Raw genomic sequence first — 27,443 nt, forward strand, 5'->3', positions numbered from 1 at the left:
TTCTTGGAGCAACTGTAATGAAGAAGTTTGTAGATCAATGTAACTATTAAAATTAAGCTGATAAAAATTACAGGTGAGCCAATGAAAAGAAAGATTGAGTTGAATGCTATTACTTGAAAGACAAAATGGATTCTCTGATCATATGAGATATTTTTCAGTATTTTATTCACAAAACTTATTTCACAGTTTCCCTGAGGAAAGGAATTAATATTTTAAAATGTGTATGAATTGTAATCAAAATTATTCTAATGATTTATTACATGATGGCTTCTAGTTGCATCTGTCATTATTTGGTATAAGTCTTCTCTTCTTCTCCCAAAGAGGCATGGAGGACACCACCATAACTTTTTCAGTGAAGGAATATTCAGTAGAAATTGATCTTGAAAATACGCTTTTTTAAAAATGTATTGTTTCAGGTAGTTCTGTGTCTCATTAGAGGTGGAAAACAAAAATCTGTATATGGGAGGGTGAGTATGAGGCAGTAATATTCTTGCAAAGTATTTTGCCCATTTTTCAGCTGTAAATACCAATATGTTGGTGGAGCAAACGTGCTTTTTTATGTACTTCCTACTCTGCTATTTTGTTCCCCCTTTCATCTATTTTCTTATATATAACCAATACATGTACCCTGAAATTGTTTCAAAAATTAAAATACATTGCATTGTGTTTTTCTCCTATGCACTTACGTGAAGGCTGATGACACTTATGTACAGTTGAAAAAGGATCTGGAGTATTTGGATCTAAAGGTAAGATTTTACAGGAGTAATTCGCCTTTTTTTTTTCCAGCCCAGTTGTCTTTTGTGTATCATCTTTGCACCTGCAGTTTTCAAGTCACCTACTAGTCAGAGACAGAAGTTGTGTTTTCTGCCTCACTGTTGTGCTTAGAATATTGTCTTTTCAGTAGTGTCTATCTGATTAAAAGTACAAACTCAGAAAATGAATTTGGGTTACTGGGACTACAGATGAATGATGTGTGGGGTTAGGGAAATCAAATAAAAACCCAGATTCAAAATATTTCTGTGCTGTAGCATTAGAACCTATATGAAGTCAACACCTCTAAGTTAAAATACACATTCTTTTAATCCGGCTTTTTCCCTTTAAATATTCTTATCTGGCCTTTTCCTTGTTTATAATATGTCATGTTTACAATACCTTGTGCTCTTCTGAAAATGTGTTGATTAATTAGCACCTGTCATTGTTTTCATGCTATTGCAGCTAAGAGATTTCAAACGTACCCATTCATCCTTCCATCCACAGGTATAATCTGAACAAGTAACATTCGAGGTATTCTTTAAAAAAAACCAAACATATATATTGAGCATCATATCATCAGTCTAAACTAAATTACTTCTGTATCTGATGCACTTGATGGTTGGCAATTTGAAAGCAAATCTAGGCTTCTTAATATCAGGTTTTGAAGGGGAAAAAAACCACCAAAAAGGTATAATCATTTTGTTTACCAAAGTAGTCTACCACTTTCTGTGGTGTGTAGGATGTCTCACCATACATAAATCATATGGTGTTCCTAAAAGTTAAGATGGAGGGAAATTTGACACCTTCTTCTCCATATTGCTTGCATGCATGTAGCTGATGCTCTGGGGCATTGCATATGTGCAGCTCGTGAGTTGACTGCACCCATGAGGATGCGTATTCTACTTTATCTGATGTTTTAATTACTAAATACATAAGCAAATATATAAATGGAAAATATTAGTAATACATATTATACATCTATATAGTGTGATACATATATAAAGATTTAATGTTTATCATATAATATAGATGGTATAGTCTAAGTGATCAAGTATGTAAGCTGTTGGAATCATTAATACATAAATTTAAAATTGATTGGACACATTTCATTTTAGGTCTTGTCCTTGTTTTGTTCATGGCTTTGCCAAGTGTAAGTGCATCCCAAACAGCTGAATTTTATGACAAATTACAATTTCAGAAGTCCTACAAGTTGAAAAATTATTAATAAACACACTGTTTTGTCCATTATAGAACACTGTTTTCACAGTTAAGGTGACCACAGTTCAAGCCTCTGAAAATGTGGTATGCTTAGCAAAATTATTAGGAAAGATTTTTAATGTTTTAGTGGATTCTGTCCGGATTAATTTGTTGCACCCTGGGACATGAAGGGCTCTTTGGTCTCCCAGGAGCTGCCTTCATGCCTTCTTGCAGCCTGTGTAGCACCTAATGAAAGCAGCCGGAAAGAAAAATGTATGGGAGCACCTGATCCTTCTGTGAAAAGAAACTTAATGCTTGCGTTGGTTCCCTTTTCCGAGTCTTGACAGTCAAAATGTCAAGTGTATTTCCATAGGAATGATGTAATTTTTCAAAATGGGCATTTCTTAGTAACCTTCTTAGTGGTCTGGAAATGTAAAAATTCCTGTCAGGTTTCTGAGAGATTAAAGAGACCCTGTGACACTTAAGAAGGTGTCTTTTTTAGTGTTGGTTGCCACAAGATGCAGAGACGTGGGGTTTTTTTGCAGTATGAGGAAAAGGGAAGAGTGCACTGTATGAAGCTAAGCAAATTATATATTTTTAGTAATGGTGAAATATGGCAAATTCACAGTTCATGTAGGTGGTACTTTCCATTTAAGACAATGAAGGCTTAGATAGAAAGCCTTAGTTTGAGTCTCTCTTTTGACTTCACTGGACTTTGAGTGAGACTCACTCTGATTAAAAAATTGCAAATAGGACTGAAGATTTTGGAACTGGAGTAAAACTTTTTCATTTTCTTTAAATCCATTATTTCTGAAGTTCTCTCTTCTTAGAAGTTTTAAAAAACAACTATTCAACATGTAAATTTTGATTAAGCAATTAAACTGCACAATGCTTGCCGTATTACTAAAACTGATTAGAGTAAGTGGATGCACAGCATTTAGTGATTTGTTCAGGCTCACATGTTTATGAGCCTATTTTTTACTATTTAAGAGTTTTAAAATACTATGCAGGAACTGATTTTTATGTTAAGATTATAGTTTTCAACATTATAGTGCATTGTTATAACATAAGTATAAATGAAATAAAAATGCTCTAGGATGGATATTAATGCATTCCAGTAGTTTTCTCTTACATGCAAGAGAGTTCTAGCATGAAAGAAAGAGGTCTAAAGACTGTTTGCTCACACTGTGGGGAAAAATTATTAATAATTTTGAATGTGCCAAATACCATGCATTATGGAGATTTCTTTTGATGATATTGTCCTTAGATTATGGACGTTTTTTCCCTGCAAATTGTTTTCCTGACCTTGTATTCTTCTTTAACTCATGAAATAAAAGCATGTGGAACATGGAAGAAATGGTATATTTATATGCTGTGGCATAATTAAGCTTCCTCCGCAAACAGATTTCCACAACTGTATTTCTACAGTTGGGTTTTTTTAATCTCTAAAGTGGACAGACCTTGTATTAGAAAAGCAGAAAGGAAGAGCAAAGGAAAGAAAAACTCAGTTTACCTGGAGGCTTCTAAGATGATTTTACAAAGAAAGTAAAACACAAATATTGAAGGAAGTATCCCTTTTTATGGCTATGAAATGAAGTTCAGGAAGGCTACAGGAGGGATGGATGGATGGCCATCCTCACATTAGAACAATACTTTACAAACATTCATTTACAAACATTCCCGGACAGGCTATACAAAATGGGGAAATCTAGGACAATTTCTGTCACTAAGTATAAACTGTGCAACCAATTGAAGCAAATCTGGAGCCCCCTCAGTGGTCCTGCTTCAGTCTTCTGCAGTCAGGCTGATGTCTGAAGCTGTTTGGTTTCTGCTACAGTTGAAAGAGGTTTTTATCGCAAGTTTCTGTCACATAGGTAATGAAGGATGCAGTGCACAGCAGGTATTTGTTATGGGAAGCAGGATAAAAGTGATTGAAATAACATTTTTCTCTGAGGTTTTAGCTGGATTGCTCTAATTATTAATCTAGAGTTTTCGGTGCAAGTGTCACTGCTTATTGCATGACAGAAAATACTGGGGTGTAATTCCCAACACTCTTGAAACCACGACTGGGCAAGACTCAGCAAATCCTGGTTTGTGCTGTGTGTTTGTATGTGTGTTTTGAAAAAGTAGAAAAGTCTTATTGTTGTATGAAGAATCAACCTCAGCATGCAACAATAGGTGAATATCCAAGTGAAGCTTCTGTTGTGGCAGATTGTGTAGACCATAAACCCCGAGGATCAGCCTGATGCAAGAGCATGTGATTACAGCTGCTTGTGGAGTTTTGAGTTGTAAGTTTTGGGGGGTTAAATCTTGATGTCTGTAACAAGCTGTTACTAAACTTTTGTTTGAAACAGATAGAAAATAATGGACCTCTGATCAACATGATATACAAAGTGCTAAAGAACTCAGCACAAGGGTTACTATCCAGTATACATGTAAGACTGCTTGCATCTGAAATGTGCTCATCCCATTGCTTTTTAAAGTAGCAGTCAGTGTTCTGGCTTTTACAGGTGTCTTATGGTAGTAGTGCTTTCTGTAAGACTTTTTTTCTTTCCTCTTTTTTTTTTCCCTTTTTTCCCCCCCTTTTGAAGTCTGTATGCAAAACTGTGGCTGACCTCAGTGTTTGGGTTAATTTTATCATGTTTTGAAAATTATTGTAGCAAGTAGTCACTCCTATGTGAAATTTTGAAAATGTGAAAGCATGCTAGATTTTCATTATGTTCTCATGTTCACTGCTTGATAATTAGCAAATTCCTTACAGTTCTGATTATATAATTTAAAGTATCCCCAAAATCTGTAGTTTCATTTTTATGTTAATTCCATTGCTTTGAAAAAGGCTTTTGCATTCTCCTAGCTTGCAGGTAATATGCAAAATTATTACTTTGATATGCAAGTATTTTATAGTCATATTTAATTCATTGTTACTATTTTATATATATATATGTTTATCATTTAAATAATTCCATTAATACCTTTGAAAGAAAGGATTTTTCTTCTCTAAAATACGTAATTGTTGAAAAAGAAAATATCACAAAATTGGAAGTTTTGAGAGGCAATAAGTGCTTTTGATTTTGGTGGTGGGGAAGTAACATTTCACCGCATAAAGGTACAGGATAAATCTTAGAATGGAGCCTGCCACTGGAGGAGAGAAGACAATAAACATAAATGTTGACCAGACTCTTTTGTTTTAGATCTACTTTGTTAATTGAAAACACCATGTGTAGAATGTCCAATTTCATATAACATCTTGAATGACAAAATGAGGTTATATCTAAGATTTATCTACAGTAAGATTAAAATTTAATTACTTCTAAAAAGCTATCATGATTCTGTAGGTGACTCTTAGGTTAATAAGTCAACTATGCAGCTTCAAGTGTGGAGATTGACAGTCAGTTGGTAAAAAAGTGAACTACATCTTCTAGCCCTCTTACTCCACCAAAAAAGCCAACAACTTCTGCTCTTGTATTAAAACCTTTTCTCCTTTATTATTGAAGATAATAGTTAGGTGAATTTTTCTTCATAAACTCTTGACTGTGAATATAGGAAAATGCTGTATATGGGTACTGCTAGACAGCAGGTCTTTGCTAAGAAAGTAATTGTGTTAATGAATCTTGAAAACTTTTCTAATCTAGTAATATTGAATCATTAGATTTTCAGGCTTTAAAAAATGTATGATTAATGAGCTGTATTATATTGCTGTTTTTTTAACCTCATTTATTCACAAAAAAATTATTCACATGTAGACAGTGGAAATAATAAACTTTGTACAGAGGTAGACATGCCTTCATTTTAAGGTTGCTGTGAAGGTTGGCAGAATAATATAGTATCATTCCTATACTGATTTAAAAACTGTGTTATATGAGAAGATAATCTGCTCAACCAGAAATGAAACTGGTGATTTATGGTGTGAGAGATTTGGTACATTATAAACACATCAAAATAGATTAATTACATTTAATTCCACCATAGGAAATAGATACAAATAAAATAATTAATTCCATTTTTGTAACAGTCTGTCTTTAATAAAATTTACCCAGTGCTGAGGAAGATACTATCCTTTGTAAAATGAAATACTTGCTAAAAGTTGTATTTTTAGTCATTAGTGAATGCCGCTGTCCTTGCGACCATGCATTTAAAGGAACTATTCAAGTCCTTTGGCTTCAAGAAAGCTATTATAGCTGAACTGTTAAAACTGCTAGGTTTTGCAGAAAAGTGATCTTTGTAACCATAGACAGGTGGGATTATGCTGCTTTGTACAGAATTCTAGACTACTAGGAGTTCCTAACTAAGTTAAATAGCCTAATATGATTAATAATCCTTTCTGTTAACACTTTTCAAAAACTAAAGCCAGATTTGAAAATACTTGAACCCAAATTTTATTCGTTTATGTCAGTAACTGTGAATATTTAACAAAACTTTTCATTGCCGAAGCATAATTAGGGTTTAGTTTGCAATAAATTTCTTACATTTTAAAAATCCATTCCTCTTAGGTGACAGGACGTGACACTTTAAAAGAAAGAAGTACAAAACCTGTCAAGATTGCAGAAAGTGATATTGATGTAAGTACCAAACATCAGCTCAGCAGCTCTTGCATTGATTTAGCAATTTCTGTTGTGCAGTTACATGTTCATTATTATACTCTTTGGAGTAAAGGAGGTTTTACCCAGGTGGGTATCAGTCTCTTCTCTGAGGTAACCAGCAGTAGGACAAGAGGACGCAGTCTTAAGCTGTGCCAAGGGACCTTTGGGTTGGACATTAGGAAGATGTTCTTTATTGAGAAAATAATTGGGCATTGGAATGGAGTGCCTAGGGAAGTGGTGGAGTAACTGTCCCTGGAGATGTTTAGGAAGAGACTGGATGTAGCACTTAGTGCTATGGTCTGGTAGGCAGGGTGGTGTGAGGTCATAGGTTGGACTCAAAGGTTGGACTCAGTGATGTCAGAGGTCTTTTCCAACCTAGTAGATTCTGTGATTCTGTGAAAACATTAGAAATGGATACTTTCCTGCTTGGCTTTTAAACTCTAACATTATATATGTATACTATTTAATTTCCAGGTGAAGCTAAGCATTTTCTGTGAGCAGGACAGAATTCTGCAGGACTTGGAGGACAAAATAAGAGCCCTTAAAGAGAATAAAGTAAGTCGATTAAAAATAAAGCAACAGCTTTTATCTAATCATAAAATATGAAATTACAAGGAAAAATCGAACTATTGGGTACTTCCTGCACTGTAGTAATTTTCTTTGGACATGTGTATAAACTTCTGTGTGAAAAAAAAAGTGGGCTTTATTTTAGGATTGATTACCAATTCTTAGGAAACATGTTTTTGAAAATGAATGTTTTAAACCCATCTGCTTCACTGTCTGTGAGCTATAGCTGTCAGTAAATGGAGATGGTTCAGAAAAAAATCTATTCTAAAATAAAAGTACTGTGGATCCTTCAGAAGAGCTACTGTGCGAAACTGATCCAGTGTTATTTACTCCTGACTAAATGAATCGGGCCTGCTTCATATTTTGGACCAAATTTTAATCCCTCTCATGGCTAATTCAGCTATAACAGTGAATGAGAACCTGTCCTTAACAGATCATGCTGGACTGTGGTAGGGCTTGTCACAGTTCTTTCCTGATTAAGGGAATTTTTCTGAAGCTGTAAATTACAGTTTTTTACAGAGTATAAACAGAAAAATTCCCTTCTCAGTTCATTGTGTTTTCCGTGGTTTTGGCTACTTAATGGAAAAGATTAATGGAAAGAATTAATGGAAAATATCAGAAATTTTTTGTTACAATAGGTAACTAAGGCTCTTGCACTTCTTTGTTTACATCCTAATCTCCAAAAGAGGAGGCCAGTCCTAACCTCTATTGGCTTATAGGGAAACTAGAGGGATGGAAAACACCTTTCATATTACTACAGGTAGGTGCATAAAATTCCATGTAAATCTTGTAAACTTACTGCCATCTTCTTTGCTAGGATCAGCTGGAGTCTGTTTTGGAGGTTTTACACAGGCAGATGGATCAATACAAAGACCAGCCACAACATACAGAAAAAATATCTTACCAGCAGAGACTTTTGCAAGAGGATCTTATACGTATTCGGGCTGAAATATCCAAAGTTTCAACGGTATGTGTTTCTGGTTTGTTCAAAAAACCGTAATTAAAATACCAGTTAGAGCAAAACTGTATTGTACATTGAATAGGAGAGCTAAGTCCTGTTCTGAACTGTTTTGCTTAAGATGCAGGATACTAAACGAGATAAAAAAAATTAAACAACCTCTCCAGCTTTCCTTTTCAGTGCTCCCTGCCCCAACAAAAAAGGATGACTCAATTTTTTTTTTTATGTCTTTTTATTTTATGTGTGGGCTTAAATTGCAAATTTTTCAGCTAGTCCTTTGAAAATAAAAAGATGGTTCCATATTTTTCCAGGGCAAATGGAATTGGGAAAGTCTACTGATATTTCAGTCAAAATCTACTATTGATATTATGACTCAATAAAATTAAAATGCTATTTAATGTTACAGTTTATTAATAAATTATTGCTAAGAATTGGAAATGAAAGTATGTATATTAAACCCAGGTGATGTGTATTCCCTTTGTTATTTCTACCTTTTAATGAATATGGGACTATTGTCTTTGTAAGAGTGTTTCTAGAATTGCATGAACGCCTTTCCTATAGTAAGATCTGGTCATCAAAACACCAGTATTATATAAATGAATAGATGCAATGGTTTGTGCCTATAGAAAACATGATTTTCACAGTCAGCATTTAAAATGTAATTGTGGGCATAAATAGCAAGTCATTGTAATAAGGGCTGTAGTAGTCCAGTGCAGGGCACCTTCCAGTCCAGGGTTCTGGCTTCAGCAGTGGCATAAGCAGATGCTTAAGGAAGAGTAAGGACAGGAGAAGTGGGTAGTATTTCCTGTTACAACCAATCCATATTCTAACTATTTTTGGCTCAGAGAACTCCCGAGATTGGGTTTTTTGGGGTTTTTTGTCTATTTTGTATTCCTCAGGAGATCTCATATGCAAGAACCTATATACTACCCCTTTAAATTCTATGAACCTCCTGTATCCAAAATATCGATTGGCAAGGTGTTGCACAGATCTTTTCCCCACTGCATTGACAACCCCTTTCTTTTATTTGTTTTGAATGTTTAATGTGATAGACCCTTATTCTTGTATGAGAAAAGATAGGGAACAGTCACTTTTCTGCTCTTTCCATGGCACTCATGGTTTCGTAGATCTCCATTATTTCTTCCCCTCAACTCCCAAGTGTTCTCTTTTCTAAAATTCAAAGAAAAAGCCTATTCCGTAATCTCTTACATAGAAATGCACCAGACACTTGATTTTTCTCAGTTTTGGGTCAAAAGGGCTGACTGTGATGCTATGGATGCTTGAAATAACGTTAAGTATAGTAAGGATGATTGGATAGCCTTGTTCCAGGTGTCTACTGCTTTACTCACTTTGTAAAATAGTCTGTAGAACTGTTGAAGGATAACCTGCTTTCTGTTTCAAAATATGAGTTCTGATGTAGGTGACTGGTTTTTAATTATAAATTTGTGCTAAATAGAGGAGTAAAGTAAAAGGAAATGGAACTGCAATAGACTCAATTCCCTCATAGCAAATGGTTCAGATTCTATTAGTCATAGTTCAGATTCTACTACATGCCAATTTTATATTTAAGAAATGGTTTTGTGTGAAGAAATTGGCCAGAGTTTTTTAACTAGGAATTTTTGATTTCATCTTGCAAGCTATAAAGCATTTTGAAGTGTATGATCAACTCTAAGCAGCAATATAGCCTACAAAATGCATTTTTTTTACTTCTTTTTATAATAGATCAGCGCTAACTTCAAAACACTTTGGTGTTGCATTAGAGAATGGATAGAATGATTTTCAAGTTTGTCATAATATTGTATTAAAGTATTCCCTCTGTTAATAGGAAATGGAAAATGCCTGGAATGAGTATCTGAAATTAGAAAAGGATGTAAGCCAATTGAAAAAAGCCTTACAGGAACAGATGAACAGTTCATTGGTATCTCAGGTGAGTCTGTTTGCAGTCACGGTAAACACTTATGAGATGATTTTGTCTGAACTTGAAGCTGTCATCTCCTAAGAGAAAACTGCAATTTTTGCATTGCATTCAGCTTTCGTGTTGTTTAGCTGACAGAGTTCAGCCCCTGCAGCAGCCTGGCCGCTCAGGGTGTCATGCAGCACACGTGGCAGTTTCTCATAAGTTGTCTATGCAAATTTGTCATTATTTTATTACATTTTTATTACATGCTGACATCTTGACATTGATAACGTATTTAATTTATAAGACTATGCAGGACTTCTTCGTCTTCCATTTATTTGAACTGACATTGTTGGTTTTATCCATTTTTAAGATCATCAGTCACTGGATTATTATCGTCATTACTTGTTCTTTGTCATGTTCTTCTATTTGGGGAAGATTTATCTCTGCAGATTGTTTTGTGAAGTGGAATAAGTGTTTTAACAGCCATCAGTAATTGAAAGGCATCTCAGTTTTAAATCAATTATTCAGTTTTGAATCTTAAAAAGAAGCTTTGTTTGAAGCTGAGTTATTCTCTTTGCTGAACTGGATGTGGCATACCAGATTATTTCTACGTACCTGCTTAGAACTGGTGACTTTATTCTTAGAGCAAGGAATAGAGACTGAATTGTTTTTCCTTTGTTTATACAGAACGGAACACAGGGAACAAAGATAATCTATACATTTTGTTCAAATTTTGGTCTGCTTTTCCAAATATTCTGGACCTAAAGAACACGCTAGTTAAAATTTTTTAATTCATTTATTTGCAATAAATACTGATCAGATATTGAAACCTGTTTATTTTCACCACTAATGGATAAATGTTTTGTATCAAAGCAAGAGTTGTAAAACTTTTTTGATTGCATCAATCTTCGAAGTCCACTTTCATTTACTTTTAATTCTGGGGGTTGGAAAAGTGATTCAGTTTCTGAAGCCACAGTATTACGTATTTAAGCTCAGCTGTAGAACACATCTTTCAAAAGAATCCCAGGGGGATTTTAGAATTAAATGGTCCCTGTATTAAGTTACTTTGTTTAACTAAGGAATAGTACAGGTTTAAACAAAATATACTTTGTTAGACTCCTTTAACAGTTTCCAGTTGAGAATTGAGCATGCTTAAAATAGTGTGTGTGGCGTGGGATTCACCAATATATAAGGAAGGGAATAGGTTTGCATAGGAAAAAATGTTAATTCAGTTTCATTATAGTCTCATATCACATATGTGCATAATTATAAATACAGAGACGTAAGCACATTGTCTGGTCTGTATGTATATATTTACATACACACACATATATATATATGTATGTATTAGTATCCATGGATACATTTGTCTTAGATTTAAAAAAAATGCTTCTGAATACCTATTTTGAAGTTACTAAGGGGAACTGATGTTTTTGGGAAGTAGCAAATACTTCAAACTATATTCCTTCAAAGAAGTCTCACTTGAAGTACCCATAATAGTTAAAACTTTTATGATCTCTGCCCAAGGGTATATAGACTGAAGATTGTTTATCTAGTGTTTTCCAATAGCACTAAATTCATGCACATACGGCATTTTAGAAAAAGGCAGTCTTCATGGAATATTATTAAAAATTCAGTACATTTGCAGGCTCAAGTTGCTGTAGGAAACCACCAATGTTGTTTCTATATAGCATTAATTAAGAGGTCAAAACCTGAATGTTTCAAGCAGCTCAGTCATAGTAAATCCTACTTTTAAGAGTGTGACTTCTTTGTCTTTTGCTTATGGATTGGGGAGGATCTGGGCATGCTGAATTTAACTTAGATGGGCTATTTTATCAATGATAACTTCATAGTTTGTAAGTGTTTCTCTTCTGTTTTTTTTAAGTCATTCTAAATTACATTTTTGTGTGAAGGAAGTTAGAGAAATTGAATTCTCTGTCCAAGTTACTTTTTCATGCTGGCCCATTAAGTATATTTATACCCTTTTGTAAACAGCAATCTTGACTTTCATAGTTTTAAAATTAATTCATCTGCCTATTGTTCAGACCTAGTCCATTTTAGATCTAAAATTTTTTCTTTGTCAATATTTAGGGTATGGGAAGAAACAATATTAAAAGATCTGGCTTTTCTATGTTGCTAATGAAGTGTTTTCTGTGTGGTTTCAGAAGCAGGATCTTAGGTACATGTAGTGGTTTTTTCAGCTGTTCTGAGACTTGATTATTGTAAATCCATCATTTGGTTCCTTGTAGTATGATTAATCTCAGAAAAATGAAATGAAATGTGCAAATTTATAGTTTGTATCCTGACAATCTTTCAAGATATGTCTCATCTATCGAGTGAGTTTACTACAGGCAAATAACGTTCTCCATCATTTAAATGTTTGTGTTCTTGGCACCCTGTTTGCTGATCTGTAACCTGGCTGAACATATTTCCTGATCTAAGACAGAAAGTGGAAAGCAATTTATATGCTTTCCCTAGTTCTATGAGGTGTAACAGCTTTTACTGAAGTTCTTTTCACTTTCAGGCTTATAGGATTAATTAGTAGCTATTTTGTAGCTCATGGCAAGTGATGGATGTCTAGAGTTTTTGAGCAATTCGTAAGCAATTCTTAACTAAAGTATTTCACTGACTTCTGCTTTCCTTGATAGTATTGGCTTTACAATGTTTATTCTTGATGCAAATTTTTGAAGGCAGAATTACCAGGCTTTGATTAATTAGATGGCAATAACTATTTATGATGATTGGAATGACTGAGGTAGTGACTTCAGTAGCCGATGCCTCTGCCTGCGAGATAACAGTCAAAGGCAGAAACCAGACTGTAGACAAAGTTTCCCTTTCTTTTCTCCTGGAAAGCCTTGGTAAAGCAATTAGAATGCAAATGAGATCAAATCCTGTAATAGCAGCAATATATTGTTTCAACCTATAATACATTATGTCCGGTAGGCCTCACAGCCCAAATATAAAGAGAAATTAAAATTGTCAGCGCTTCTGAGTTTGTTTGGGTTTTGTGTTTCATCCACTAAAAGGCATTAGGAAGTTCACATCAGAATTCAGGGAGACTATACTAATTTTTTGCTTTTTTAATATTGTACATTTCCCCTAAATGTATTGAGTTTTGTAAGGTTGCTGTAGCAGTCTTAAATGTGTCAGATATAGGATTTAAGAACAAAGTTCAAATGAAAAGTTTCTGTTAGCTTATTTTATGTAGAACATTAAGCTAGATTTTTGTAGCCTGAATAATATTGTAGAAAAAAATGTAGAGGTGTCTCTTTTCCCCAGTGTTCTACAGGAAGTCTTCCAAGACTCAGAAAATGCTCTAGTAAATTTTTTGAGCAGGGTAAGTTGGGTTGTGTTGGATTTGGGAGTTTTTATTATTATTTTAAAATAATTATTAACTCATTTCTAGACTCCCAAGTTTTCATGTAAGTTCTGAAACACTGGTTTGGGTGTGATATCAAAAGGAGGATAAATCCATAATAAATTAAAAATGAGATATAATTTATTTTTCTTTCCTTTCTTTTTTCTTTTACTACAAACACCAGGAGAAAACACAAATACAGAAAGACTTGTGGAGAATTGAAGATGTTACAGCTGGCTTGAGTGCAAATAAAGCAAACTACAAAACCATAGTAGACTCTATTAAGAATCCAGGTAAAGACAATATGATGAAAAAAGAAGAAATATACAAATTCAACTGAATCTTTGGATCTCTGTAAATCATCTGGAAGTTTGTTCTTCAGAAAATCCAGTTAATTCTGCTTTTGGATGTGTCAGAAATCTCTACTGTCTGAACACATTAATTTGGCGCTCTTTTGCTTGAAGTGACAAAAAGGTTTTTTGTTGTTTGTTTTCACATACCGATGGCAGTGAAATGTAACAACCAATGAAAGAACAACAATAACAATAATGGGCTGAGTTCTTGAAATTGCAGAAAGAGTTTCTGTCACATGCCAGGCTCATACCAGCACAGTATGTGTTCTGTATTCTGTCCAGCAGTTCCTCTCTGGGTTTTTCCTCTGTTTTTTTTTGTTTTGTTTTGTTTTTTCTTCACTTCCCCTTGGATGATGCTCAACTGCCCTTACTGCAGTTGCCTTCCACCTCCCTCTTCAGGCAGGTGTTTGGTGAGAAGAGCAACATCATCAGCTATGGAAGTGAGGAAGGGCAGGTGTGTGTGGTCTGCATTTCAATTGCTTTATTATGTTTCAAAGAAAAGACCTAACACATTGGGATAGCAAGAGACTGATAATGGCTACTGTAAATCCACTCTATATTTAAAGTATCTTTGCTCACCTTTTGCATATAGAGATAAACTGGTTTATTTACAGTATGGCTATGAGTGCCTTGCCTTGTCTAGATCTGTAGGGATCTTAAGGAATCTGTGGCCACATACAGCCTGTGAACTGATTTCATGTGACTCTCAGGCTTTTCCTTCCTTCCCTCCCACTGTGCTGTACAAGTAATTTCACTGGATGATGTTAAACTGTGGGATTTTATTTTTGGCCTGAAAGACTTCCTAGCCCCTCCTCAAAAAATGTTTTCCACTTCTGTTACAATGTAATGAACAAGTATTTTTTAAGGTCTGAAACCCCCCTTTTGTGTTCAGAGCAATGTGTACAGTCCTTGTACTGCTTATGATGTCTAGGGATGTTCATTGCTTTTCTTATGAACATCATTAATAGGAAACAACACCTAACATGTTTGTCTGTTTTTCACCTAGAGAGGAAAACAGTGCCTTCGTTTTCTCAGTCTTCAGTGCCTTCCTTACCAACTTCCCTTGCACCTGCGGAGAGCAAACCTCCAGTTCTGCAGAGCCCTCCACGCAGTCCAGTTAAATCTCCTCTGGAGGTTAGGCTGTATCCACAGCCTTATTTCCAGACCAGAACACAGCACCAAGCACAGCAGCTGAAAAAAATCGAGCCACCTCTTCAGTCACCAGTTAAGCTCAAGCCAAAGGTTGTAAGTACTGCTCTTTAGAGTTTCATTCACCAGTGTGTCCATTTCCTTCTGGCAGTGAAAGTATCATGATTAGGAAGTGCACACAGTGTGGAGGCACAACAGGGAGGCACTTGGGATGTTTGTATTGAATCTGAGCAGTAGTACTTAAAGCAGAATACATATGTGTAACCTGGAACTTATGTGCAGTGACCATGTACTGTTTTACAACTTATTAATTCACAGACTTTGTTGGGAATGCTTTGTGGCTGATTTCTTGGGTCTCATTTGGGTTTTAAAGCCTCAAGCTCCTGGTGTGGACAGAGGAGAGCATGCTAAAGCAGTCACAAATAACATCTAATGCAACAAACTTCCAGTTTATGCTAGACTGTTTTCAGGCTGTTTGCCAAATACCTGCACTTTTCATGTTACCAGGAAGATGAAGCACCACCCAGACCTCCTCTCCCTCAGCTGTACAGTCCTGATGATCAGCCACCAGCTGTTCCACCTCTCCCGAGAGAAGCCACTGTCATCAGACACACATCAGTGCGGGGCCTGAAACGTCAGTCAGATGAGAGAAAGAGAGACAGAGAGCTAGGACAGTATGTAAATGGAGATTACAGGGTGAGCACTCATACTCCTGTACATCTGCACTTTATAGATATGTGAACCTATAATAAAAGATATTATTGTCTGTAAAATATATGGATCTTTAAGTCTGGTAATAATGATATATAATGGCAGAGAGATGATAATGACAAGGAAAGATCTATGCCATATAATAATGGCAGAGAAAAATTTAGTAATCCAGAAACAAAGCTTTAGGATTTGTTATGAGATTAAGACTTGCTATCTGTGATTTCATTTGAGCTGATGAGTGTTTTTTTTTGTATAGGTGGAACTGCGTTCATATGTGAGTGAACCAGAACTAGCAATGATAGGGGGTGACCTCAGCCATCCTTCCAGTACTTTAATAAGCCCTGATTGTGGATACCAGACATTACCTACCCGTGGTAAGACAGGAATTTCTGTAGTTGATTTTTAGCAGTACTATCAGTATGGGAGGTTTTTTCTCCTAGAATGTTCTGGAGATGATCTTTATAATCAGATAACTATTTTTAGATTAACTATACAGTGCTGTGAAAGTCTCGAGATTTTGTGCATTTTAATGGTGCTGTTACAGACAACCAGCCTCTTGCAAAGCAACCTAATTTATAAGGCTTAAAAAACCCCATAGCAAATCATGGAATTAGCTGTTAAAAACTCTTTTATTCAGAGTTATTTTTCCTCAAAATTTCTGTGTGATTATTTACAAACTCTTTTTAAAACACTTCTCTTGCCATTGAAATGTAACCGATAAAGAATATGAGTTTAATGCCCCCAGACAGTACATCTGACTTGACACTCCATTCTCTCTGTGCTGTAGTTCTGTAACTGTTTCACAAATGAGGGTAGAGATGATACTTGGGCAAAACTAAGTAATTTCTGAGCCATTCTCTTCTTATTTCTTTCCCTTCTAACTGTGAATGTTAAGGTTTTATTTTCTTCATAGATGTGATTACTTGTACAGTTTATCTGCTATGGTTCAGCTGATTCCACCCTATCCCTCATTTAATACAGGCTTCTAAATTATTGTGGATCTTTCTGAATTTTGATCAGTAGTGACCTGAAACACATTGTTTGGCTGAAATGAAATTTCATGCCTCTCATGATCTTCTGAACTGCCAAATGTTAAATGTGAGCTAAAATAGTTACCAGAATGTCATGGAAACATTATGATAATACAAAAAAAATACGTGATGCTAGTCTTATTTTGTCCGTCATTTTGTTTTAAGGCATTCTCTTTTTCCTTATAAAGGTTTGTCTGGATCAACTTCCAGATTGCACCAGTCATCTACCATTTCATCATTTGCAACACTTCAAAGGGATAGGTCCAAGGTAAGTTTTAAATAAACATGTGAATGCAAATGTCTGAACTGTTGAAAACAGTAAAGCCCAAAATATATTTTGCATAGCAGGGAGTGGGACTGGGGTAACAGGGGAGAGGACCTGAAGCTGTGATCTAATGAGATCTCCAATTTTTCACTTTCTTTAATGAATCGGAAAACAAACAACTCACTGCATTTCAAATAGATTTATAAAACAAGGTTTAGAACTAAAAGTCTGCTAACAGAAAATAGAGAGTCAAAATATGCAAATAAACATGAAAGTAATGGAATCAAATTTAGTAATAAGGTAGGAGAAAGAGTTCATTTTTTGTATACTTTTCTAAAGTATTAATTATAACATGTGTTTTGTGTTCCTTGTGACTTCTACAGGAGAGACCAAAGAGTGCCTTGGAACGTTTATACTCTGGAGACCACCAAAGAGGCAAGATGAGTGCAGAGGAACAACTAGAAAGAATGAAGCGACATCAGAAGGCACTAGTACGGGAACGCAAGAGGACTCTTAGCCAAGGAGAAAGACAGTCTGTTTCATCTCGGGCTTTCATCAGGCCTGTTTCTGCAGACGTAGGCTCAGTATGTTAGATATGCCTTAAAAGGACTAAACTAAAAATATCTTTGGATTTCTTCTTTTTTCCTGACAAGCACTTTCACTTGAGTGTGTGTGATGCTCCTAGTCCAATTAAATTAGTGTTCGGTATGCGTTCAGAGAGTGTGAGTAGCAGGTAATCCTTTTAACTCCTATTTATGGTAAATGTAGCAGGTTCAGCAGGTAAGTTGGTCAGAGGTTAGAGTTATGAGTAGAGATGGCAGTTTATTGGGGTGATTTCAGAGCCATGAGTTCTTTTTTTCTTGGAATTGTATTTAGAAAGTGTAAGAAGCGTGTACAGTTTTAAAAGTGCTTCATAATGGAATGGGCCTTTTAGAATGTTCTTATTCACCATGGGTATTTTTCTTTTTAATTCGTGAATTAGTCTGTAAGATAGTCATGGTAATATCAGACCAAGGTGGTGGTTGGTTTTTTTTGAAAAGATGATAAATGGATAACCAGTTTTAAAAGCTAATCATGCTGATTAGGAATTTATGTAAGAGCTAATTTGTTTTAATTGATGCAAATTCTTCTTTAAAGCTCAAAATGTGGAATATTCTAATAAGGCTCAAATTTAAGCTGCTAAAGAAAACTATTTTTGTTGCATTATGAGAATAAATGCTGTACAGATAATAAGTTTATAATGATACATTTTGGATACTAACCAAAGCAATTCTAATTGGTGAAGTTACCCAGTTGCTCACTTGGTGCTAAACCAAGATTGTACTGTAATTGCACTTATGCTGTGGTCTTTTAATTTTTTTTATTTGGTCCACTAGAGCTTTAGAATGATCACATTGTTTTACCTAATTCATTGCACAAGATCTCTTGCTTTAGGTTTGTCACTCATCATACCTAATGCCTCTTTTTTTTTGTTTGCTTGTTTTTAATTTGCAGGATTTTGTAGTTACTTTAAAATTTCTAACTGGACTACTCAATTTTTACCAGGCTTAATTGCATTTAGTACATGTGTGTCAATTGCTGGCATTAAAAAAACCTTATAATATTCAGCTTTTCATTCCCACTGTTCTGTAGCACTAATTTACAACTAGTTGTTTGTATTTACTTTCCCAGTAAATACGAGTGCACTGCTTGGAGACATTCATCTGTTTTGTCTTCTGTTTTGCATTCACAAATTTTTTAAAGACAGTACATAATGTTTGGGAACTGTAGTACATATGATCACTGTTATTTTCATATTTTAATTAGAAGAAATAAATCTGGGCTTCTTATGTTTCCTGACTCACGTAACATACACAAATCGAATTTAAACATTTTCGTAACACTCATTATTAACATTTGTGGCAAATGCTTCAAATTTAGCTGCCATCTTGGTCTTTTTCTTGCTGTAAAGAAATAAAACAGAGTTTTTCAGCCCTAGTAATGTTTTGTAGAGGTCATCTCTTGTACTTATAGGGCTTTGATATGCAAAAGCATGTTTGATAGCACAATTATTTACAGCATTGTAATTATTCAGCAGCCAAAATGGCAAACACTTAAATGTAGAATTCAAGTGCTTCTCAGTATGTAACATTTGCTTTAAAGGTAAATTGTATATGTAGTTCTAATTTTTAATTGGTCAGTTCTCAAGTGTAGTATGAGATTTTAAGTATTGATCACAGTACCTGAATTCATTTGTTATTTACAATGCCTTTTTAATGTAAAAGTTGCAACATCAAAGCCAATAAAAATACTGCTTCGTAAGAATGGTTTGATGTTATTCTTACCTAATTTGAAAATTATACTCTGTATTTAAAATATACTATGTCAATCAGGCCTGGTTCGAATATGAGTAGAAGGAGTTTGGAGTAATCATGAGAAAACATTTTTTTTTCTCTTTTGAATTCTGTAAAGAAACATCCTAATTTTTGAGATATTATTGCCTTTTAGCTATTTAACATTTTTAATATACATGGGAGATACTTATCTTCTGAGTGAATACTGAGAGCTTGTGCATGAATAGGTTTCAGTTAGATTTATTAAAGAGAGTAGCATGACATGTGAGGACTTCACATAGAGTTCAAACTTCGACCAAAACAAGGCAAAGATTTGTACGAGAAGTACTGGAGATATTTTTAAGAAACATAAAAGTGGCACGTTGTCATACTGATGCCTCAAACATTTGAGAAGATAATTTTTTTGCTGTTGTTCTTTTTGTCCCTTCTTTTTCCCCACTGCTTTTAATGGTGTGTGTGGTAAAGTTACTCAGATCTACTGGATGGAATGGTGCTACAATTTAACTTAATTTTTTGAAGAAAAAGGTGTTGGTAGTGTCCTTAAGTGTGAGTTTATATGCAGCTGTATTGTGTATAGTTAGAAGGGGCTACTGTGAAGAGATTTGAGAACTCTAAATAAGGTTGTTTAATTTAAATACTTCATATTGATAAGTATTGAATATTTCTAATAGATATTGTTAAATATTCACCTTATAAAGACTGTGTGAAAGATTTTTGCAGGTAGCTAGATTCTGCTTTTAATAAAGTCAGAAGAGCTTAGAAATTAAATATTTTTTTAATTCAAGACAAGTTAATGCCAATATGTAAGGTATTATCAACTTTAAATAGCAGATGCTATTCTAAAAAGGTACATAAAATTTTCAAGTTGTGATTCTCAACCACTCAACCTGCAATGTAAATACACTTTCTGTTTAGTGATTCAAAACCACACAGCACTGCCTCCATAGAATGCCTAGGGCTACTCTGTCAGTCAGTAGTCTCACTGGTATTAACACCTGTGCTTCCAATGGTGTTTGTGTGTAGCTAGTTCGATGTTGATCAGCAAATGTGAAATTGTGGTAATACAGTTCTTAAAATCTAATGCTGCTGAACATTACTTGTAAAATTAAACAATAGTCTGAATTTCATACAACACAAGTAGGGATCAAAACTTCCAACCATATGTGCCAAGGAACACAGTTTTATATTCTTTCTCTTGTGGAGTTTGCTCTGCATATCCTTTCAGCAGCGTAGCATTTGCAGTAGTTAATGTACATTGCTATATGGTGAATTTGGCAGTATGGCTGAATGCTGTTAATTGTTCTGTGTCTATTACCAGTGGAAACGAGAGCAAGAGTTTGATTTGCAGTTACTTGAGAGGGCAATTCGCGGAGAAGAGAAAGTTGAAAATGAATGGTTAAAAGTTCAACCAGTAGCAGTGACAGAGACAGACCTGGAGCCTCAAGACTATGATTTAGATATCAGCAGAGAGGTAACACTCATCATTTTTTACCTCCTATTCTGTGCCCTGAAATATTAACCTTTCTATGTTTTAGGTAGTGAGTTCTCATCTTCTCTTTCAAAAGTTATCTGAAGTTTGAATAAACTGAGTCTTTTGGGTGTTGAAAATTTATGACCTGGAACATACAATCTCTAAGGTTTGTGTTCGTATTGTGTTCTAGTGGAGAGAAGAAATAGAAAAGTTGGCTCTACTGTTTGAAATATATATATATGTGTGCGTGTGTGTGTGTGTATATATGTATATATGTATCAGGCTTTTTAAAGGAAAAAGGGATTAAGTTAGGAAAAGTTATATAAATTGGGGAAAACAGATGAGAAGACAACATGAAGAGTACTTGAAAATGAGAAAGAGGAACCAAAAGAAGTTAGTTCCCCAGAGCTACCTTACTCCTCTTCATTTTGACTGGCAAAAGGTGGCAGCAAAGAGGGAGCACTGCTTTAGCTGGGCTTTAGCAGAAAACACCTTTCTGTCAGCTTTTGGAATTACTTGGGTTTGGTGTTCTGGGCATCAGGTCTTTTTTCAGCTTCAGTAATGAATAAAATGTTAGTTTGAAATGCGATTGAGCCATCTGGTGGGAAAGAAAGAATATAGCAAGTGGAAAGGTTTGAAAAGGTTGTGTTAACTGCCATGGTAGATGGCAAATCCCTAAATTTATTAATGATAATTAGACTAGTAAGCACTTCTACTCTTCTGAAAGCTGTGTATAGTTTTGCATAGAGAGGTGTTTGTAAAAGGTTTACTCTGTGAGCCATTATGTGTTGATTTCTATGAATGAATGTATCTTCCAGTTAATCTTTGTATGATTCTTACAGCAATAGCAGTGTTTTTGTAAACTTTGGAAGCAGGAAAAATACTTCCATTTCCTTTCCTTTTTGCACTCTGCTATTAATTTTTCTTTTCCCAAAGGCTCCCAGGGCTATGGGTATCACTCTGTACTTCCTTTAAGCCTTGGATAGGAACTATTTTTGCTCATAGGCATTTCTGTCCTACTTCAGAGTAACTGAAGCAGGTCTGAAGCTCAGAGTGTAAAGCTTCTTTCTCAGCTTACCCAGGCTGTAATCATAGAATGGTTTCGGTTCAAAGAGACCTTAAAGATCATCTAGTTCCAACCCTTCTGCCATGGGCAGGGACACCTCCCACTGGACCAGGTTGCTCAGAACCCCATCCACCTTGGTCTTTTTGTCCTTTTCCCTTTCATATACCCATCCTCTTCACCTTCCAGGCACTTCTGTACTTCAGGTACTTCAGTGCCTCAGAAGGAAATGTACTCAGTTGTGTCTCTAAGATAAATAAGATCTGCTGTTCACATGATAACTGGGTTTGTTATTCTGAAAATGGTGGGATAAGCTGGTTTTGGTTAGTTATAGTATGGAGATAGAGATATACATTAAAAAAAAACCAGATAGATAAATAGATAGATAGCTTCAGAGAGGAGTTGGGTTTCAAAGTAAGAAAGTGTGGTGGAAACATGAGAATTTTTCAGGAAACTGGCTTGGGCCTTCCTGAGAAGGAAGTATAAAAATTTGAGGCTGTGATTTCAATATGGTTACGAGTGCCAGTGGCTGTATTGTATGCTTTTGGCCTATGATTGCCTGTTAATTACTGAGCCTAATCAGTAACCTGTGGGTTAGGTCAGGCCACTTTACATAATCCATTGAATAAATGTGAATTAAGTTCAGTGATGAAAAAATGTAGGAGTATTTTTATTGAAAAATTTGAATTTTCAAAACTCAATGCCTCGTGAGTGTTTTAACAAAAATCAATGAGAAGGAAAAAAATAGTTCCCCTTTACTTATTTCTTCTCATTTGCACATCCTTTATTTTTGTTTTTCAAAAGCAATCTGTTCCATATCATAAGGATTGGTTTTGAAAGTCTGTTTGTAATCTGTATTTTCGTTGGGTGATTTAGGTCTCCTCTGGGGATGGAAAATTTCCCACAAAGTAATTGATCTGAACAAAAATTTGTTGCTAGCTTTTGTGCAATCATAGTGAAATTTTCAGTCTGCAGAAGTACATCTATGCAATGTGTTACAATTGCACAATGTAGTGTATTTCTGTTTGCCATTTTTTACTTCCACTGCTCACAGAAGATTATGCAATCTCAAAAGAATGATACCCTACATTAAAACTTTAGGTGATATTTCCTTTCAGTTGTAGGAGGTTCTTGCTGGCATGACATAAATACCATGACATTAACATCTCAAGTTGTTCAGTCAGTCTTGTAGTGGTTGTTTCTTTTTACTGTAAGAGCTTTAGGCAGAGCCCTGCTTTAGACTCTGAGCCTGAGCTGAAGAAAGATTCGCTGTTGATTCTGATTTCTTTTGTAATCCTCTTTAATATTTGTTCGATCCACCTTCTAAAGTAAAACAAATCAGAGGGAAAAGAGAATTAAAAAGGCATCAGCTCATATCCAGAGGGAGTGTTTAGCAGCAAGTACATGTACTGACTGTGAAAATCCATGCTTTATTCTTTTTGCTGTGTTCTCCCATTGAGGAGAATTTATCTCACTCCTTTTTAGGTCTTTGTTATCAAAAACTTGACACTTGCTTTCTTTCCACAGTTGTCAAAACCTGAGAAGGTTGTAATTCCAGAACGTTATGTTGAACTGGAGCCAGAAGAGCCTCTTTCTACAGAAGAACTGGCAGCAAGGCAGCGTAAAGCAGAAAAGATAAAGAATATTCTTACTAAATCAAGGTCAGGTTTGGGGTTTTTTCCCCCAAATCCTACATAGGGGCTCATGTTAAATACTGAAAACTAACTTCACACAACAATCTTAATTCCTATGAATTATCTAAATGTACTTCTAGCTTTTAGAAAATGAACTCAGAATTTATGCAGTATACTTAAAGCAAGTTAAAATTTTGTATATTGCTGTTACCTTGTTCAGAGAATCCAAAAATAGTAGAGTCCTTACTAAGCAACTTGTAGATCAAAGTGAGGAGGAGGGAAAGGCATAAATCTGGCCAAAAGCAGAAGAAAAGTCAGCGTGAGAGCAAGTGTCTTGTCTCCAGAGAGCTGGAGTTGTGAAAGAACACTTTTGGCTACTTACAGCTAATGTAGAGTCAGCTGAAACATTCTGTTTCAAGAATTTTATATGTCAAATATCTGCTGTCTGTGGAAGACAATTGAAGAGGCTGTGCCTCAGGGCTACCAGGTTATATTTTTGTCTGAGCACTAGCAAGAGATTTTACTAGCAACTTCAAATAAATAGCTTTTTTTGTAGTGCTTTTGTGTAAACAGCCAATTTCCAACAAAGGGCTTTCAGATGTACTTAAGGATTTGCAGAAATTGTGATTGAACATGTAATGGCTGTGTCATTTTTCTTTTTATGCTGTAGTCATTTGCATGTAATATCAACAGTGCTTTAAAGAACAGCAATAAAATACGGAGCTTGATAGATGAGATCTGAAAACTGCTGTATGAATTCAAGCTTGTTCTTATCTGTGTGGTGGATTCTTTATGTTTGCAAATGTTAATGTTGTTTTTCACTTTCTCACTAGTATGCACAATCTACAGCCTACTGTAGCCCAGGACAAACACAACTCGATTGATTTAGATTCACAGCTGCAAGAGCAGGAGCGCATCATTACCATATCATACGCTTTGGCTTCTGAAGCCTCTCAGAGGAGCAAGGAGGTAGCAGGTAATGCTTAGTTATTTACAAAATAACAGCTATTTCTTATCAGCTTCTAAAGTTGTGTGAGGTTGTTGGTGAACTCCTGGCATAAGAGAAAGTTTCAGTAATTCATATTCAAAATAGTGAAAGGTGTGTAGTGGTAACAAATGCAGAGAGACTAACAATTTACATTGAGTATTTGGCTCCCAGTAGACTGCATGAAGGGGGCAAAATAGTATGATCAGTAAGTTTAGAACTTGGAAACTTGCTCTAACTAATAGTGCTAAAAAATAAACATTTTAACCAAATTCTCTATAATTGTATTAAATCAGATATTTCTATATTAATTTTTAAAGTCAATTGATTTGTGACTTAAAAATTTTAAAAAAGGATTTTAACTATTTTTTTTAAACAGAAAGATTCCCTAGTCCAGTGATTGAGATGAGAGTACAATCACTTGCAGCTTAACCTGTGTGACAACAGGCTGAAAAAGACCTTGTAAAACAGAGATTGGCATGTTTCTGTCTGGTGACCAAGATTAGAGGTCAGAGCAGGACAGTTGTGCATGAATTCTGCTTGATGCCTAGAAATTCATAGATCCTCTGCAATATGTTACTAAAAGTGATAATTTCACTCTTGATTGCTTTATAGTAGAAATAAATAAGAAATGTCAAGAGATTTGTATCACACAGTAGTCCATGCAGCAGTGACTCCAGCAAGTATGTGACTGGCCATTTATAACTTGTACCATTCACTGTTCCAGTGGAGAATGGAAATAATGGAAACTTCAACTATGATGGAGAAAAAATGTGCACATTTCTCATCTGAAGTTGTCAGTTTAAACTTATGGCACTTGCCACAGCAGTCCTCAAGACCTTCCCATTAAAGACAGATTATTCCAATATCCAGATGCATAATATACATCTGCAGTAACAGACTGCTGATTGAATGTGGCTGTATGCTCAGGGATGTAGTGCCAGTTAAACCTGAGGGGAATGGGATTTTGAGGGGAAAGGAATCTTGAGACCTGAGAGAGTTTCTGTGGGTAATTTAACTGATTGGCAGTGATAAAATGATTCACTGAGGAGACAAGATATTATAAAACCAAACTAACCAACCAAAAAAACCAGAATTGTAAAACCATGGGAGCATATAAAGGAATAACCTTGTGGACCTTCAAGCCATCAGTGTATCAAAAGGTCTCTCCACAGGCAGTCTGGTCCCAGCTCCTTGTAACAGGGATTCTGGTGCTTTGGTTATGGAGTGGGACTTTGCATTTTGTGAGGTATGAGCCAGTGCAGCATTTTGCCACATGAGTTCTAGCTTCTGCTGGGAAAAGGTCATACTAAAGCTAAGATCAGCCCAGAAGAATGCAGTCCATAGTTGAAATTATTCCTCTGCGTCAGTACAAGAGCAGAGTGCCTGCCCTACTCAAAGATCTTCATGGGGCCAGTTAACTTCCTTCTGGGTGCGCCTGAACTTGTAGCAACGGTATAGAACTGAAATAGTTTTTTAAATATTGTATAGTGAATGTAGAAGTGGTTTTGTTACTATATTTTTTAATTTATATTTTAATTTTTTTAACTTATAATTTTTCAAAAGTGACCATCACATATTTTTAGTTACACATAACCACAGGAATCTTAACTCTTCAGTTTTCCTCAAAGAGGGAATTAAAATGTGTAGTTGGCACTAAAATGTTTATTAAATGCTTCTTCAGAGAATTTGCAGTCAGTTATGAGTTAATTTTTAGTTTAATTATCTTATGAAGTATAGCAGCTGCCTCCTTTGTCATTCAGACACTTAAAGAAATCCTAACACAGTAGCCAAGGAATAAGGTTTTTAAGGAATTCCAAACCTGTATGTCCGTGCAGTTTTCCTCGCTACACTTGTATCTCAAAAACTCACTTGAAACGTGTCTTGCTTTGATTTCAGTTATTACTTCATTAAAAGCAGCAATCAACCTTTCATAGTATTAAAAAAGAAAAAAAAAGGAAAAAAAAAGCTAAAATGGTTTGGTTTTGATAGAACATATACGAACCAGAAAAGAGTTCAGGTTTTTTAGGTATGGACTATTTTCTGATGAAGTGGACACCATTAGAACTGATGATAGGCAGTTAAATGTCACCCTGACGCCCGATCCTGTAAGATCTCGGAAGCTCAGCAGGGTCAGGCCCAGTCAGTACTTGGATGGGAGACCTCCTGGTAATACCGGAGGCTGTAGGTTCTAGTCCTGAGGACTTCACTGTCACCGTCCAATCTCGCTCGGCCATGGCAGATGAACCTTGAGAGTTAAAGGCAGGGGCCAGTTCTGCACACACTGTGCCTCACCTAAAAAATACACTGTGCAGGCTCAAAGGGCACAACCACGTGGGTGGAGCCCTTCCCAAATCTTTGTTCACAAAGCGTGGCCATGATGATGATGATTTTCTGATTATCTAAGGTGATTAAAAAGAAAAGCATTTGACAAGCCACACAGCTGATTGTACTTTCTCATTTAGTCTCGTATTACAGATTCCTTCACATTCTTAATTCTGCAGTTTGATTTTTTAAGTGTGGGTTGTTAATTGCTCCTTGGTGATGAAGAAGACCATATCTAAAAATCCCAAACTAATTATCTAGATGTTTTCAAAAAATTTGCTCATGAAAAAGCCTGTGAAGCTTAACTTTTCCCATTTTTCAGGGGGAAGCAGTTATGTTAAGATACTATGCTAATATAAATCTTTTAAAATAAATTGTACGCTTATCTAATCCTTGAAATGCAGCATTTTAGAGTTCCTCTGTTCCTAGTAAGAAATCAACCTTCTAAATGGAAATCATGCCAGGAATCTGGAAGATTAAAGTCAAATGCAAGAGTATAAAGAAGTCATTTCCTGATTTGTGTGCTTTGGAATTACGTCTATCTTCAGCCATCCAAAATGTATAAGCAGAATATTGGATTGTTTCAATCCCTTCAGTTTTATGGTTGTTGTCTTCTAATACTATACAATTACCCTGATTTATAAACAAGCATAGTTTTAATCCTTGTGTTCTTTGTCTGTATTTTGAAGATGAGATATGAAAATTTACTTACTGTATCATGCACTGTACTTAGCAAAATGTTTACATGCATATATAATTTTTTAAAAATTATTTTTCTCTACATTATTTTGTTTCTGCTCATTAGCATAT

General features: G+C 35.3%; 1 protein-coding gene across 6 annotated transcripts in view; it reads left to right on the forward strand.

The window, feature by feature from the left end:
• Positions 1-27,443, forward strand: part of PLEKHA7 (pleckstrin homology domain containing A7) — a 156,362-nt gene that overhangs the window by 125,221 nt on the left and 3,698 nt on the right. For all 6 annotated transcript variants that reach the window (XM_071558890.1, XM_071558891.1, XM_071558892.1 and 3 more), the window contains 14 exons: positions 693-746; positions 6,441-6,509; positions 7,005-7,085; positions 7,915-8,064; positions 9,881-9,982; positions 13,498-13,606; positions 14,673-14,911; positions 15,323-15,511; positions 15,783-15,900; positions 16,746-16,825; positions 17,206-17,406; positions 20,474-20,626; positions 23,217-23,350; positions 24,157-24,299. In XM_071558890.1, the coding sequence (XP_071414991.1) occupies positions 693-746; positions 6,441-6,509; positions 7,005-7,085; positions 7,915-8,064; positions 9,881-9,982; positions 13,498-13,606; positions 14,673-14,911; positions 15,323-15,511; positions 15,783-15,900; positions 16,746-16,825; positions 17,206-17,406; positions 20,474-20,626; positions 23,217-23,350; positions 24,157-24,299 (1,822 nt within the window). The remainder of the gene's footprint in view (positions 1-692; positions 747-6,440; positions 6,510-7,004; positions 7,086-7,914; positions 8,065-9,880; positions 9,983-13,497; positions 13,607-14,672; positions 14,912-15,322; positions 15,512-15,782; positions 15,901-16,745; positions 16,826-17,205; positions 17,407-20,473; positions 20,627-23,216; positions 23,351-24,156; positions 24,300-27,443) is intronic.

This window comes from Pithys albifrons, chromosome 6 (genome assembly GCF_047495875.1).
Source record: "Pithys albifrons albifrons isolate INPA30051 chromosome 6, PitAlb_v1, whole genome shotgun sequence".
Lineage (NCBI taxonomy): Eukaryota > Metazoa > Chordata > Aves > Passeriformes > Thamnophilidae > Pithys > Pithys albifrons.